Below are 15,992 nucleotides of genomic sequence, written 5' to 3'. Positions count from 1 at the left end.
CCTTTTGGGGTAATAACGCATGCATTTGGTTAACGACTAGATATAAGGGAGCTGAGGCTGCTAACAGAATAACTTAAGAGTAGTACCGTAAACAAAAGCGCAACTGTGAATAAAAAATTCCATCACGGAAAAATATACGAGTGCGCGACAAGAAAAGGCAAAACCACATGCACAGAACTCCTGTAAAAAATACGCTTAGACCATCAACGCCACCTTGCGGCGTGTAGAAATGCTACAGGTGTGTCAAACCATCCGCAACAGCGGTACGTTGACACGACCAGTCTGACAACGACTCTGACGTCATGAAAACGTTCCATGATGTTATCAAACGATCACGAATCGCGGAGTGTATGTCCTGAATGGTCAAACTTTGCCATTTGGAGCAGAATTTTGCATCTCAAAGCATGCTTGCAATTACAAATGGCCTTTCTAATCACTTCTGATGCTTGTCCTTGATGATGCTTATTTCTGATGCTTGCATATTTTCAAGCGTCGAACAAGTCCTCTGGCAAAACAAACACGGAGCTTCCGAGGTTTCTCCTGTTCTCACCTAGCAAAGACTACAGATCCTCTTCGTCCAGCGAGCCCTGGAGGTATCCCACTTTTTGAAAATGCACCTTTTCGGTGAGCATTAAAGCTCCATACTACAGCTAGAACCAGAGAAGCGAAACGAGACCTCCATTTCCTGTGAGACTTGCCGCTCTTGTACAAATTAGTTGTCCCGTATCTTTTCCGCAGCGTCGGTGAATGCGCCGCGGTAGAGACGGCCGAATACAACGCGGACGGTTTCGTGACAGAAGCTGTCTGCGACCGGAGCGCGGTGGGCGCGGAGCACCGCGGCGCAGGAGCGGTCGGTGCGGCTGTGGCGTGAATGCGACGCTGAGGAGAAAGTTTGCTCTTGGTCATAGCCTCTCACAACTGATAGCGAAGCACCATTTCTCGGAGCGGTCTTAACGCAGTAACATACCGGGAGTTGTGTTCGTAAGGATTAGGGATTTGGGACTCGTTCTTTGTGCCTGCGCGACGAGGAAGCCGTAAAGCTGGATTCAGCCCCGTCTAGTTTTTTCTCCGGGTAAGTGCAGATGTGCTGAACCTCTTAAGATGTACTCCTCGCTGTGTCATGTTTTTTCACAAATTGATTGAGACTGGTAGCCGAAGATAGTTTTCGTTCGTCACTTGCTGTGAATCACGAGCTCGACGATCCTCTCTATGCGTGGTATGTCATGCTGTTCATATCTGCTCTCTGCTATATCATTGGATGTATGCTAAACTTGAGCGTGCCGCATCCTTCGTCGTGTTGGATGCAAATTAGAGACGCTAGTCTGCTACCGCGATCCTGGCATCCAGCTCTGCAGGAGTCGTGCCGAGACTGAAGCAGTCCTCGGACTGGCATGGACAATGCCAGAACTTTGGCTCCGTCTAAATGTCGGCCTGCGTAGAACCGAGAAGATCGCGAACGGGGCGAGCAACGGCAGCAAACATTCCGGATCTAACCCGGTATCCGTAAATTTCGGTAGCGCCTGGGCCCGTTTGCCCATCAGGGATGAGGCATTAAGGATACCGGTGCGGAGACACTGGGTTTTGATAATCTTGGCATACGCGATAAAAATAACAGGAATGAAACGTTCGGGCTTGCATGATATACTTCAGTGAGCGATTTTTTAATCAGCTTCTATCAGCCCAGATATGTTTCTGTACAATCTGGTGTCATGTGATTGCATTGCCCTCTTTGTGGCTGTGTTAGGCTGCGCTGTTCGCGTTGCATGTCAGATCCGATCGAAATCGGCTGATATTTCGCCAAAATTCTGAGCTACTCTGAACCGTACACATGTTCTCGTGACTGGCGGATAGTGGGGAGTGCAAACATATCTGGACCCCATGTTTTGGCTAGAAATCCGGCACACATTTGCTCGTACGTGCATTTGATTGTTCCTTTGTTTGTACGCACTCAAAATCCACGGACTTCTCGACATCATCATCTGCATCTGTGGTATCAAAACTCCTCAAACACACGCGTGGTTGTGCAGTGTGAAATGCCAGTGAAATACCCGAACGCCTTTTATGTTTTGCCCATTGACCATAGTCGATGTCTGTTCAAAACAGCGTAGGATGGATATAAACTTCGTGTCTTTGAAGGCCTCCCTCGTCACTGTGGTACTTGAAACGTTCTCCAACACTTTCTAGAGCTGCCGTAACGTGTCGCTCCTTGCGGCACCACTATATCGTGCTGCTGTACCACTGTACTGACATGTACTATTGTACCGCACTCACGTACGCGGCACGGCCGTACCATAGCGCACCCACTCTGAATGGACCTGTGTTGAAGCGAAAACGAAATTTCGCAGCTTAAAGACAGAGTACGGCTGCCAAACGAGAGGCTCCATGTAAATGGGAAGCTGTCACAAGTTTTTTCGTATGTCTGCCGTTCACAAGCAGGCCTATGAGCCATTGCTTGACATGACACTTCAGCCTTTTTGCCTTTGGACGGCAGATGTCCCTTTAACTCGGTCGCATTTAGTCCCATATAGTGGATGTCGTTTGTGGCAACTTGGTTCCAGGCCCTAGTGAACATTACTGGTGGTAGCTCCCATTACATTGCGTGACGATTTATGGCTCGAACCCTCACGTGCCATTCGAGGTCCGTCGTCCAGCGTTTCATTTTGATTGGCCGGCGACCGCTGCTGGATCAGCGGGCGCGGCGGACTTTACCAGGGCCGTGGAATCGCAAGGAGGTCTTGGCATATCAAAATGCCGTGTGATGTTGGCAATCTAGCGCTTACCGCTCGGGAGGACCCGGTGTTCCTCGTCCCGTGGCCTGGTGGCTGTGCCCCTTGGACCAAGTGTTCTTTCTCCTTTGAACCAGCGCTCGACCTTTTGGATGCCGTGCTCTCTTGGACTCGGCGTTTCATTCTGTTTTCACGCGGTTTTGCGCGCTGAGCGTTGACCCTCCGTCCCGCTCTCACACCGGGTGCTGCGCGCTTCCGTCCCCTTATGGACCCTGTGCTCTGTATGAGGCGGTGCTCTGCGGCTCCTTACGCGGCACTCGGTGCTTCTTCCGGCCATTTGCTCCTTCGATATGTGACCTATCCCTATCGGGCCGGATCCGGGTTCGTGGCCCTTTTTGCTGTACCCTTTTGACCGTAACACATCCCTTGTTCCGTACCCTGTGACCTGTGCTCTGCTGCCGAAATATACCGTGCCTCGGTTAGTCGACGCCCGATGTCCCTGGTGACTTTTTACTCCGGGTCCCTTCAAGCCTGTGTTCCGTGCACCTCCGTCGCCGTGTTCTGTACGCCGTGAGCTGGGTCCTCTGTGCCACTGGTGTCCCGCGCTGGACGCCCCACCTGGCTGACCGCATGCGTCCGATCTCCGACAGAAGGGCGATGGTGAGCGAGGCGTGCGCGCAGCCTCGCGCCTCGTCGGTGATGGCTGTCTCGCGCGTCTCCAGCCCGCCGCCCACCTCCAACGAGAACTCGCAGCCCACCGCCGAGAACTGGTGCTTCACGCAGGTGAGAACGCCGCCCAGCTGCCCGCCCGCGCCGCGGCGGGCGGAAACAGTAGCGGATCGCAACGCGGTGGCAGCGTTTGATGCGGTTGGCTCGGGCGGCGCTGTGGGGGACGACCTCCTGGAGTGGATGGCTGGTCCAGGTCACTTGTCCGCAGTCCACTAGCTGGTTTCACATTACGTCATCAGTTCACAACTTGGAATCATGTCTACGTGGGGTTTGTACGTAGGTAGCCGGTGCCCCCGTGAAGTTCCACTTGACCTGTCGAGGTTTGAAGCAGACCTGTCGCAAGCCCGAGTCGAGCTCACTCCGGCCGGCCGTTCCCACGCTCAGTCACTCGTCGTGTGAGAACTCGTCCAGCTCGACGTTTGGGCCTCGCGAACGCCGCCGCTCGGGTTGTCAGCACGTGCGCGGCGGCGCTGCGCCGGCGCTGTTTCCGGTGGTCTGGGATCGCGCGCCGCTGTAGCGACCTGAGCGGACGTTGCTTCACCGCCGCGGCTGCCGTGCAAGGGCGCAAAGCCGTGCAGAGCGCCGGAGCGCGTGCGTGATTCAGTGGTGATTGCGAACGGGTCAGGGCTGTTGAGCTGCTTGTGTGACGCCATTGTGTTGGCTGCCCACAGCGGGCGAGTTAGCGCAGGCACGGCGTCGGGGCTGAGCGAACGTGTCGGATCAATCGCCACGGGCTAAGCTGTCTGCTCGGAGCAGCAGCTGTCGCGGCTCGTCCCCATTTCCACTGCTAAGCCGGCACAGTCCTGCCGCGTGCAAGGTTGGCTCCCACGCCGCGCAGGACCCTCTCCCTCGGGCCACGCTCTCTGCACGGCGCGCGCGCGACGCACTCGCACGCGTGGGGGCCGGCGCGCCGGCGGGCATCGATCGCCCCACTTCTGCGCGCACTGTGCGTGGGTCCGACCTCGCCGGCGGCGGCGCGCCAATGTGGGTCAGCGGCGACCGTTGCCCGGCCGGCCGACCTGCGCCCGCCCCCCCCCCCCCCCGCCCCTCACGGTCCGCGCGCGTCCCGTCTCCCCCCACTGGAGCGAGTGGCGGCCTCGGCGGCGTTACCGACCCCCGCCGCCGCCGCCGCCGCCGCCGCACTCCCAGCTGCGGAAACGGGGCCGCCGAGGCCTTGGCGTTTTTAGGCCGGCGGCGAGCGCCGGCGATCCGCCGGCCGGGGGTCGGCCACGCCGCAGCCGCCGCCCGGTGAAACGGGGAGAAACGGCGCGGTTTCACCGACCGCTCTTTGTTGGGGCGGCGGGCGGCCGCGCGCCGCCGCGGCCCCGACCGGCTCGCGACCGCCGCGCTCACACACGTGGCGTCGGCTCACGTGCTCGACGCGAACACGTGCCGCGTGGGATGCGTGTGGCGCAGCGAGACGTGTTGCGCACGGGGCACAGTTGTTGGGCGCCAGCCCCAAGGATGACCGTCGATCGATGTCCCTGAGCGGCCTGCTCTGCTTGGTAGCCTCGACTGTGGGCATCGCTGGCTCGGTGGCTGTTGGGTTAGATGGGGTTTCTACGGCCTGTTGGAAGCCTCCTGTCAGCAGCTATTTCTCTACCGAAATGACTGCGGATGAGCTTCTGTTCCAGCTCGGAAGCTGGTGGTATGTGGTTTGTAACAGACCGCGGTCGATTCTCGTCGCCTGGTATGCAGGCACGGAGCGGCCTAGGCTGTGGTCAGCTACGGTAACAGCCCGTCCGCGCCACAAATCAACGTGCATGTCCTCGAACAATGCGAAGAAAGACAGGCGAGAGGAATGGCGATCCCCTGCTCGCCACCCACCGGGTCGGCCCACCCACGACCAGCCTTCGGCATGCGCAAACAAGCCTCTGCGAACGCCGCTCCGTTGGCGTCCACACACCGAGACAAATGAACACCAGTCGTTCACAAGTCTTCCGGTGACGCTGTGGTCGGACACCTCCAGATGCCATCGGCATTGTCGACGGCCGGAGCTCACCCGGCCCCAGCGTCGCCCACCGGGGACCGTGCCACCGCCACCGTGCCGACGAGGCGATCGCCGCGGAAGGGTTCCTTTGCGGTTCGGTGTCCCTGCTGTTGCAGTGAAAGGGCGCGTCGGTTGTTAGTGGGCGTATCATTGAATGATCGGCGAAATTTCCGCCCTAAACTTGGCTATCCGTATGCCCCATCATGTCCAGAAAGCATATCGTTAAAAGGCAGCCGGATTTCCACGGTTAAACAAGGCCCGGGTCGTGTGCCCTTGCACCCCCACACCGCGCGCCGCGTGTGAGCGCGCCAGGATGTTGAGGGTATCGGGCGTATTGTGCATTGTACTGGCGTGCCATGCCGTGGCGTGCCGGACGGCCGCTGGCTCCGCTGGATGAACGAGCGGCGTAGGGACGCGGCGCCGTCATCCCAAGGCTGCCGCTGGGCGGGCCCGGCCGACGCGTCCCGGGCACCTGCTCCCCCCCCCCCCGCCCCTCTTCCCTCCCTCTCCCCCCGGTCAGCTGACGCGGCGTGGTCTCACAGACGGGCAGGTGGGACGCAGGGCAGGCTCTCTTCCGTCCCCTCGCCGGGGTTTGGCAGTGTTCAGAGTGGAGGAGTGAGAGGGGAATCGAGAATGGACCCCGGGAGCCGACCCTCGCCCCCTGCTGGAGTCGACGCCGCGGAAATGGAGGGGAGGGGGGGGGGGGTTGAGGGAGTAAGTACTGACAGGGAGGTCGGGTGCTGACAAAAAGTAGCGATGTTGGCGGCTATCACTGTGACTGCCATGATCGGCGGATTTTCGCCGGCTCACGTCCGGCGGGGAGCACGGTTTTCAAGGCTGCCGATGGTGCCGAGGTCGGCGTGGAAAAGCCATCGGCTTTGTTTCCTGGATGCTCGCGTGCTGTGCGCCGCGGTCGGGTCCGGCTGTGCCGCACCGCCAGCCGGCTATGCTGATGCAGCAGGCCGGTGGCTCCGCAGGGCGGCCTTAACAGCCGGCGCTGAGGAGTGGCCGCCCTTGGAAAACGGCAAAAACGGCGCCGCTCGGCACCCGCCGGCCGCTGCATGGCTAAGCGCCCGGCCAGTGCCGATTCTCGTAGATGCCACGTCATCCTCGCGCAGGGTCGCATGGCCAGGAGCCGTGCCTCACCCAACGCCGGGGGTGTGTCGGCGTCACCTGGCTGCCGGCGCCGGGTGCTGTCATCGTGCGCGGCGGTGCCGCAGATCGCTGACGTTCCGTCAGTGCGGGTGGCCTGGTGCGTGGCTTGCTCCTCTGCCCGGTGACCCGGTCCGTCGTGCGCTCCGTTGCCCGGTGACCCGGTCCGTGGCGTGCTCCTCTGCCCGGTGACCCGGTCCGTGGCGTGCTCCTCTGCCCGGTGACCCGGTCCGTGGCGTGCTCCTCTGCCCGGTGACCCAGTCTGTGGCGTGCTCCTCTGCCCGGTGACCCGGTCCGTGGCGTGCTCCTCTGCCCGGTGATCCGGTCCATGGCGTGCTCCTCTGCCCGGTGACCCGGTCCGTCGTGCGCTCCGTTGCCCGGTGACCCGGTCCGTGGCGTGCTCCTCTGCCCGGTGACCCGGTCCGTCATGCGCTCCTCTGCCCGGTGACCCGGTCCGTGGCGCGTTCCTCTCCGCATCAGCAGCTGTGTCGGACGTGGGGCGGCGCTGGACCCGTTGGCGGGCCCGCACCTGATGTGACCCTACCTGACGTCACGGTCGCCGGGCTGACACCGCGTAGGCTCAACCGACCGGACAGGGGACGGGCGGGGGGAGAAGCCCCCTTGACGGCGACGTGATCCTGCAACCAAAGACGTGACGTCACGTCCTCAGATCGCCGACCGGAAGTCACGCGCCGCCGGCGGCCGGTGGCGAAGGGGATCGCGTCCCTGCCGGTTGACCCCTGCTGCCGACGGAGGGCGTGACGTGATGTGCCCTGACGTCGGCTTAGCCGAGCGGACGAGAGGCCCCGGCCTCGCCGCCGCTGTCCGCGCCGGTGCCCCGGCAGCCGACCGCGGCGCCGACGCCAGCTGACACCGGGCCTCTGACGTCAGCGGCGGCCGCCGCTCGGGATGTTTAAACTGGTGAAGGTCGCCGGCCGTCGGACGCCGGAGGTCACGGCGTCGGCATTTCGGGCGCCGCCACCCGATACCGCTCCCGCCGCGGGGAGGGGCGGGCGGCCTGTCCCCGGCAGGGCGCCGCGGCAGCTGGCGGGCTTTCCGTGACGCCGGGCTGGCCCGTGACGATATCGGGCCAGGCGCGCCAAGGCCCTCGCTGGCGCGCGCCGCCCGCCAGCTCGTGTCGGCGTGGTCGGGTAGGTGCGTGCGTGTGTCGGCGCGTGGCGGAGGTCACCTCCAGTGCCGGGAGGACACAGGTGGCGCCGCCGGCGCTGGCCTCGTCCGTCGTCGGGCTGTGCACGCCGCGGCCGCCGGCCTGGCTCGTCGAAAGCCGACGACTGCGCCGCGGCCGCCGCGCCCGCGTGCTCCCGCAACTGGCGTGCCAGCTGTGCTCAGTGCCGCGTTGGCGGTGATGAAGCGCGGCCGGCCCGGGCGTAAGACACGACTCGGGAATGACGAGTACCGCCAGAGGGCCTGGCGTGTGGCCGGCACGCGCCGGGGTCGGCCGGGTCGCGCGGTGCACGTGTGGGGGCAGCGCAGGTCAGGGGTCGCGCCCGGCGCGGGCCGGGCCCACACAGGGTCTGCGGGAAGAGGCGGCTCCGCGACGAAGGGCCGGCCGTCGGCGGAAGCCCGCACGCCGTCGCCGCGGCCGACCGAGAAATCCTGCCGGCTTCGGTCGGCCGGTACAGCGGCAGATAAGCGCCAGCCGTCTGCGGCGGCGAGTGGCGCGGGGTCACCGCGCCGCCCCGCCGGCCGCCGGCCGGCCGGATTAGCGGCAGCGCCGCCGTCGGCGCCGCGGTTCCGCGTTCCGAGCTGTGGCCGCGCCGCCGTCCGGCCGCCCGATGCCTTTGACAGAGGACGCGTGACGTGATGGCAGCAGATAGCGCCGGGGGAGGGGTGCAGGGCGGCTCAGGGTCGCGTGCGGCTGCATCGGACGGTGCGGCGCGGCGACCTTCGCCGCCGCCGCCGGGCGGGCGCTGGCCGGACGCGGCGCCGGCCGCCGCCGACAGCAGCGCGGCGCAGCGCCGGCCTGCAGCGCCGCCTCGTCACGGACTGTCGCGTCTCCTGCGCACGTCACCCCGTTCGAACTTCTGACCGAGCCGTCACCTCGTCCTGATAGTCGTCTCGTCGCTTAGCCGCCATCTCGTCCCGAGCCTTCACCTCGTCCACGATTCTCCACCTCGTCCCCGAGTCTTCACCTGGTCCTCGAGCCGTCCTCTCGTCCCCGAGCCGTCCCCTCGTCCCCAAGCCGCCCTCTCTTCCCCTAGCCTTCACCTCGTCCCCTGTCGCCACCTGGTATCCTGTCCGTCATCTCGTCCTGCACCGACGACCTCGTCCCCGATTGTGATATCCCGACCGTCAAACGGTGTCCCCGACCGCCACTCCGTTTTCGAGCACGCCCACGCCGCGCCCCGATGATGATAATTGCCGGGGACAGCGGGTTGTACTCGCAGCACACGTGGCTTCCGATCTGCAGTTGGCACCGGCAGCGAGGAAAGGAGCTGTCGCCAGCGTGCCTGCGACTGCTGTGTTCGCTGCGTGGAAGGGCGAACCAGGAAAGCGATACCGTGTCGGAAAAGAGATCGATAACGGCTGAGATAACGGCCTCAGGTTAGCGGAATAACAAGCCCTGCCGATGAACAACCGACAGCAGGTGGAAACCGAGGCAGTGGTCTGTACGCACGCCACACGAACTCTTGTGTGACCTGGGGTCGAGCGGTGGTCTGGGTTGGGTCAGTCGGGCACCTGCGGCTCCAGCGGACGCCGTCGCTCCGCTCGCCGCCCTGCTGACGCCTTTGCGCGTCATCTGTCGGCTGGCTCCCTCATTCCCTCCAAATCCTATCGGCCATCGGCGATCTGGTGCCGGTATCGTTTGGCTTTGTTGCGGCTTTGAATGGTGCGGAGTGGCTGTTTTTTTGTGTTGCGACAATACAAAATTACCAGAAGATGGCCCAGCATCCCGTGAATTCGAAACCCATACTGCAGTTTGCGCACCTATCAAGGGATACCAGAAAGAGCTATCACCGTAATTACTCGCTGATCAGCTAGCGCCCACTTTCTCTCGCCATGCAAACGCGATTTCATTTGTGAAGCTGACGCCGGGTGGCTGCCTTATGTAGATGTAGTCTGTCGACCACCACATGTATGGTTAGTAATACTTCCGCATGGGACGACACCGTGTTAAGTGGCGTGTTACATACCCGTTCGGTTTCACAACCTTAGAACCCGCCGCATGGGTCGGGATCTCGCTGATGCGCACGCGCCAGTCATCGCGCGACGTCAGTCCTCCCAAATGTGCCGCGCGGTCCTTGCGCAGTTTAGGCCCATTTAGAAAGTAGCGACGTACGCGGCGGGTTTTGCATAACACGTCCTCGCGTGAGGTCATCGCAGACGAGCATCGAGCGTAGGGGAGGTATGCACGCTGCGGGCCGGCACCTGGCCGCCTGCGGTCGTCAGGCACCGCCGGCAGCCGGCGCGGCCTCCCACGTGGGCCGCGCCTCAGCGGGCCGCCGCCGCGTGCTCTGCGGCTCGCCGCAGTGGTCGGCTGACGGGGTGGGCGGCCAGCTCGGCTGGCGTGAGGCGGCACTCTGTGGATAGGTCGGTGGCGCCGTCGCTCCGCCAGTCATGCACCGACACCAGCTCCGGTGGTGGTCAGGGCCGGGATGCTTTCGGGGAGGGTTGTAAGGGGAGGCTTCGTGTCGTTTTCAGTAAAATAGGATCATTTAGCATGCGAAAGCCGCGTCCAGGCCAACGCTGGCTCGCTGTCGTGCTTGAAGTCTCAGTCTGTGTCAAGTCCATCTTCGTGATGGAGTTGCGTCACTTTTTGCTTTTTACTACTTGTATTTCACTTTTCTCTATTTTAATTCCGCGTTCTTCAATTTGTTTTACGTTTGCATCACACTTAGATGTTTCTGAACGCGTCACGTCCGAATCTCTTCGGACAAGTATCACTGCTGAGCCCGTCCGGACGTGCAGCACATCCTAGTCCGTGTAGATTAACGTCCCGCGGAGGTCTGCGTGGACGTGTGTCACGTTCTAGTTCGCCGGAGCATGTCACGCTCCTAGTCCTTATGAACGCGCGTCACGTCTCTGTCCCTGGACGCGCGTCACGTCCCTGTCCCTGGATGCGCGTCACGTCTTTGTCCCTGGACGCGTGTCGCATCTGTGTCCTTGGCCGTGCATCACGCCTTTGTCCCTGGATGCGCGTCACATCTCTGTCCCTGGCCGCGCGTCACGTCTCCGTCCCTGGACACGCGTCACGTCTCCGTCCCTGGCCGCCCGTCACGTCTCTGTCCCTGACCCCGCTTCTCGGCCAGGTCAGCGCCGTCGTTGCCGGACGGCGCCGCGGGACGACTGACTCTGTTTGGACGCGGCCAGCGCTCCGTCCGAATGTCGTGTTTGACCACCGAGCCGGGGCGTGGGTCGCGTCGGGCGCCGCCGCCTGAAACGGCGCGCCGCCTGGAAAGTGCCGAATGAAACCGTGAAGCGCGCCGGTTTCTCCTAAACCCACCTCAGAGAAATCCGGGCGAGAAATCCGATCTGGCGTCTTCCGGCGTGGTGCCGCTTTCGCGGCGGGCGCGGGCGCGGGCGCGCCGTTCCCGCAGCGCTCGTCACGACGGCAGCGGCTGCAGACGGCCGCCGCCTCCGCCGCCGCCGCCGGCGGCCAGGGGTGAAACAGCGGGCCGCGAGTCTGTGGGAGGCGCGCCGAGCGGACCGAATCGACTCGTGATTGCGCAGGATCAGCTGAGCTCGCCCGAGTCAGGCGATGGATGGCTCAGGGGATGAGGACGGAGGATCCGGCAAGATCCGCAGATGCCAGGATGTGTCACGGTTTAGATACGAGGGATTGCGTCCAAGTGTCGCACAGTTGAGCTGTCTGATATGTCTGTCGCAGCCTGCCGCGCTATAGCTGTGTACGCTGTTTGCTCGAGCGCGCTCCACTTCACGCGCGGGCCCTGGTCTCCCCGCTACCTATGTTTAGATCTGCAGGCATCCCCTGCATTCAAGGTCCCGTCGGGTCGCAGTTTACCCGACGGCCGGGGTTTCGTGGCCTGTTTATGTCGGCAGAGAACCGCGAGGAAAAGCCCCACTGCGTCACCGTTCACGCGAAGTCCGAGGTTTATGAGTCTGTTCCGGGTCATCAGAACACCTCGCCGCGCCACTCCCCGGAACCCACGCCTCACGCCGGACAGCCTGCCCCAGCCGCGGTGCACATTCGCGCACACGGCAGCCGTGCGTGCGGGCGACCCCGTGGCGCGCGCGGCCGGTGGCCGAGGCCCACCGGGCCGTGCCGCCTGCCGGTGACACGGTTACCCGGCCAAGGTAACCATCCCGCGCCGCCCGAAACCGGGGCAAGATTGAATAATAGCGGCCGGGCGGCGGGTCGGCAGTGAAAGGTGGCAGCGGCGACGGAGGGCGGCGCGCGCGGCTGCGGCGGCGAAGGCCGCTCCTGGCCGGCCGCCGCCGCCGCAGCCGTGGGGATGGCCACCCCGCCGCCGCCGCTGGCGTGCGCTGGTGGGAATGGGCGTACCACGTACACCATCCCTCGCGGGAGGCGCCCTCTGCGCTGTCCTGTGTGCCCCGGTGGCGGCGGCGGCGGCGGAGACGAGCCTGGGTGGACCGGCGGCCGCAGCGAGCGCTCAACGGGCCGCGTTTACGGCCGGCGCCGCCGCGCCGCCGCGCCGCCGCGATGCCGCGTCGCCGCTGGGCGCTCTTTGGCCGGCCCGAGGTCGTCAGTCCCCCGCCTCGGGGGCGCCCATCGGCCGAACTCCACCATGGGGCGGACCCCTCGCTGTACCCTGCCCGCTGGGGTGAGGGTCGCGCCCCTCCACCGGCGGGGTGGGGGCCGCCTGGCGGTCGGAGCACGCGGTCCCGTGGTCCCGCCACGTGGTTGTGTGCAGCTCCCGGCAGTGACGTCGGGTCGCCGCTTCACCTCACTTTACGTGTGTGACGCGCCATGCGTCGGTTTTGCCGACTGGGGCTTGCTCTGGGGACAGGTACGATCGACGACGGACGGGGCGTGATAACCGGAGGCGGTAAATAGTTGCTGTTTGCCGGACCACAAAGAGGCCCGTACCATCCGTCCGTCGATCCTTCGTGGCGTTGCGCGGTGCAGAAACGCCGCTGCTTAACCACGGGTCCTTTGTCTGGGTACTGTTTGAGCGCCAAGCCGCTACCGGTTACGTAAGCGGTTTGCAGCAGCTGCACCTATCAAGGCCCAGTCTGATCGGACTCGATGCGTAGGCGGCCTCCTCGTCACCCGCGTGTTTCATGCTTGCTATTTGCACTATCGGCTCACACTATCGGCGACTGCCAGGTACGTAGTGTCGTAGTGTCTGCGGCTGGTGCGCTCTGCCCGCTGCTACACTGTCGGTGCACGCTATCTGCTGCTGGTGCTCGCACGTACCGCCTCGGCCGTAGCGCTGATAATGATGCGGGAAGCCTCGTTTCTCTCGGGATTCTTTGAGGCTTCTAGCGACGGCTCGAACCGCGTCGTAAGTCTTGAACGGTCACAGTCCGGAGGGGATAACACCGCGCTCTTCGAACAGCTCGAGAAAGAGGACTGGGCGTCTGGGAGCTAGCCAGGCTTCAGGTACAGCATGCCGAACAGATATACCTTCGAAACATGTACTTCGGCGGACGGTACTTCAGCCGTCGACATCTCGTGTCGGTGGCAAGCTAGCGTTGTTGGATGGTGTGATGATGGCGCCCGAATCTGCCACCACTCCATGTTGCACAGCTCACACTGCAAAGCAGCAAGTGCAGATACCGGTGCATGCACGTGCAGCATGGTGAAATGCGCCTGCCATCGCACTTCTTCGGCTGACGGTGCACTCGGTTCGACTGGCTGGAAGTCGCCGCCGGCCGTCGCTGGCCAGCGGCGCCCGGAGGCTCCGCTGTCCCGTCTCGTGGCCGCATAACGAGCGAGCGGCCCGCCCTCCGAGGCACGGACGGGTCACGTGACGCCAGCCGCCGGCGGCCGCCGACCTTGACTCGGTCGACGACCTTGACATCGGCGAGGGTCGGCGCCCTTGACACGCGTCGGCGTCAACGCGGTGCAGAGTGGCCGCAGCTGTGCGGTGAAGCTGAGTCGGCGGCGAATGGGGGGAGGGGCGACCGGCCAGCGCCGCTTCGGAAGAGGGCAGGACGGCGGCGGCGGCGGTGTTGTGACGGGCGATATTCGACCGGCGCGTCCTCGTCTCGTACCGTCGCCTCGCGGCCGCCGCGTGGCTTCCGCCAGCGCCCGCGCTCCGGGCCAGCGACCTCGGGTCGGGGCCGCCGGCAGCCGCGTGCGCCGACCGGCCGGCGCGTGACGTCACCGTGACCCGCTGACGTCATCGCCTCGCGGAACGGCGGCTCGCGGCGCGGACGGGCCGTTAGAGCTGCCGCGGCGTGCTCGCGCGACGGAAGCGCGCCGGCGCGTTTGGATGACGAGCCGCCGTACGGAGAAGGCCGGTCGGTTCGCCGGCCCGCCTGGCCGCGCCGGCAGGGACGCCGGCGCGGCGTGTTTACTTTGGTCCCCGGCGCTGCGCTCCCATTCTGGCCAAGGTCGCCGCGCGGGTTGCCGTGGGCGCCGAGGACCCGGCCCCTGGCACGAAGGCCCGGGAGGGCCTCTGACCCTGGGTGGCGCGTCTGCAGCCCGCGGTCGCGCTGTGCTCGGCTGGTGCACGACCGGCGGGCTGCCGCGCGCCGGTCAGAGGGCGCGCTGCAGGGACCGCCTCTGCGCGCGCGCGCGGGTCTGGCTCCTGGCCGCCTGAGGCTGGGGTGACGCTGCAGACGTCTGGGGGTTGTAGGGGGAGGGGATCGAGCTCGCAGCTCTTGCTGTATTCGCGGCATTCCGCCCCGTGATGCACACGTAAAGAGACTGGGGCTTGTTTCACACGGCGGGCTGTCAGGGGCGTGGATGATCAGGCGGAAGGCTGACGGAGACGGAGGGGGGGGGGGCATCGAACGACGAACGGCGGAAGATGCGGCTCCGGAGAGTGACCGTCGCGTCAAAAGTGCGGTCATGCATCATTCTGGTGATGACTGCGCCCCACAGGCCCGCCGACGCCGCTCTCGTGCTGGCCTGGGACACGGAAGGGGTGTCAGGAAGTGCGTAAACGGCCATTCGGTGAATCATAATCACTGCATCCCAGTAACCTCATTTCCAATAGTGCCGGCTTGCACAGGCCAGGATATCAGACTCGTCACTGGCGGTGCGCAGTTTGATTCACAACGCAATCAACTTTCACTGGACCCGATCTGGCTGTTGTGCCATCAGCGACACCCAGGGGCCGTGACCCCGGCCAGCGTACGCCACAGCACATCAGGCCGCGAGCGCGTGGAGGCCGCGCTGCGCCGCGCCGCCGCGACACGCCGACTGCCCCAGGCCACGCGCCGGTCGACATGGCGTCGGTCTGCAATCACCGTCGGTTGTCCGTGGCAGGCCGCACTGCCGCCGGCCGCCGGTGACACCAGCGTCACGCGGCGGCCGGCCGGCCGCCGCCCGCTCCGCCGGCCCTCCCGTTGACCGCTGACCTGTGACCTGTGACCCGGCGGCAGTGCGTGAGCCGACGCCCCCGGCCGGGGTGGACGGCACCGGCATGCTGCCGCCGCGGCCTCCATGCCGTATTGGGAACAAGGGCGGCGCAGAGAAAGTGCGGCGCGCGGCAGGGCAGGCGGCCGCCTGCACGCCTGCGCTTGAGCCACGCAGGCGCAGGCGCAGGAGGTCGCCTTGGCCGCTCAGCTGGCCGCCGGCGCCGCCTCGGTGGCCCCGGCCGGGTCCGAGGAGCGCGCCGGTTGGGGTCGCTCGGAGATGGATGGTGCGGCGTAGGGGACTAATGGCGGGGTAGGACGGCGGCTGCGGTGGGCCGCGGGGAGGGTGGCAGGAGGCTGTCAGAACGCGCGATGCGGCTGCTGTAACGCTCTGTCAGCACGCGCCCTAACGTCTCCGGGAACTGTTTGATGTCGGAGGCTCCGTAGGGTCCTCAGGCGACTGCAGTCCGTCTTCACGAGGGCCGCCATCCACTCTCAAAGAACTGCGACCGGCTCCCATCGCACTGCGTGTCGTCGCCAGAGAGAGCCCACTCCGTGCTCCGCTGCGTGTGATCCCCGCCGGGCGGCCTCAGCGCCCCCTCCCACGCCCCCCGGAGCGGCGTGTTCGGTCGATCAGTGTCCTCTCGCCGGGGCAGCCTTGGCCGCCGCCGCCGCCGCCGCCGCCGCTGCCGCTCCGTGCCGTGTCATTTCCGGCCGGCGACCGAGGTCGCTCGGACGGAGGACCCCCGAGCCGGCCGCGGCGGATCCGCGCGCGCCGCGGGCACCTGCGGCCGACCCTCAGCGGCGCCGACCGCCGCCGGCCCGGTGCGGGGTCGCCGAGACCGTGCGGCGACACTGCTGCAAAGAAGCGGCCCCATCGGCGCGGCGCGCGCTTGGGTAATAGCGGGTCAATGCTAACGGGA

The 15,992-nt window shown here is 64.9% G+C and overlaps 1 protein-coding gene across 1 annotated transcript in view; it reads left to right on the top strand.

The window, feature by feature from the left end:
• Positions 1-812: 812 nt before the first annotated feature.
• Positions 813-15,992, top strand: part of LOC119099321 (speckle-type POZ protein B) — a 25,377-nt gene continuing 10,197 nt past the window's right edge. Inside the window, exons 1-2 of the mRNA XM_037222454.1 lie at positions 813-1,072; positions 3,377-3,509. Coding sequence (XP_037078349.1) covers positions 3,384-3,509 — 126 coding nt within the window. The 5' untranslated portion in view covers positions 813-1,072; positions 3,377-3,383. The remainder of the gene's footprint in view (positions 1,073-3,376; positions 3,510-15,992) is intronic.

Source organism: Pollicipes pollicipes, unplaced genomic scaffold, assembly GCF_011947565.3.
Source record: "Pollicipes pollicipes isolate AB1234 unplaced genomic scaffold, Ppol_2.1 Scaffold_4740;HRSCAF=5597_pilon_pilon_pilon, whole genome shotgun sequence".
Classification (NCBI taxonomy): Eukaryota; Metazoa; Arthropoda; class Thecostraca; order Pollicipedomorpha; family Pollicipedidae; genus Pollicipes; species Pollicipes pollicipes.
Note: the sequence above shows the minus strand (reverse complement) of the source record. Positions and strands in the feature narration are given on the sequence as shown.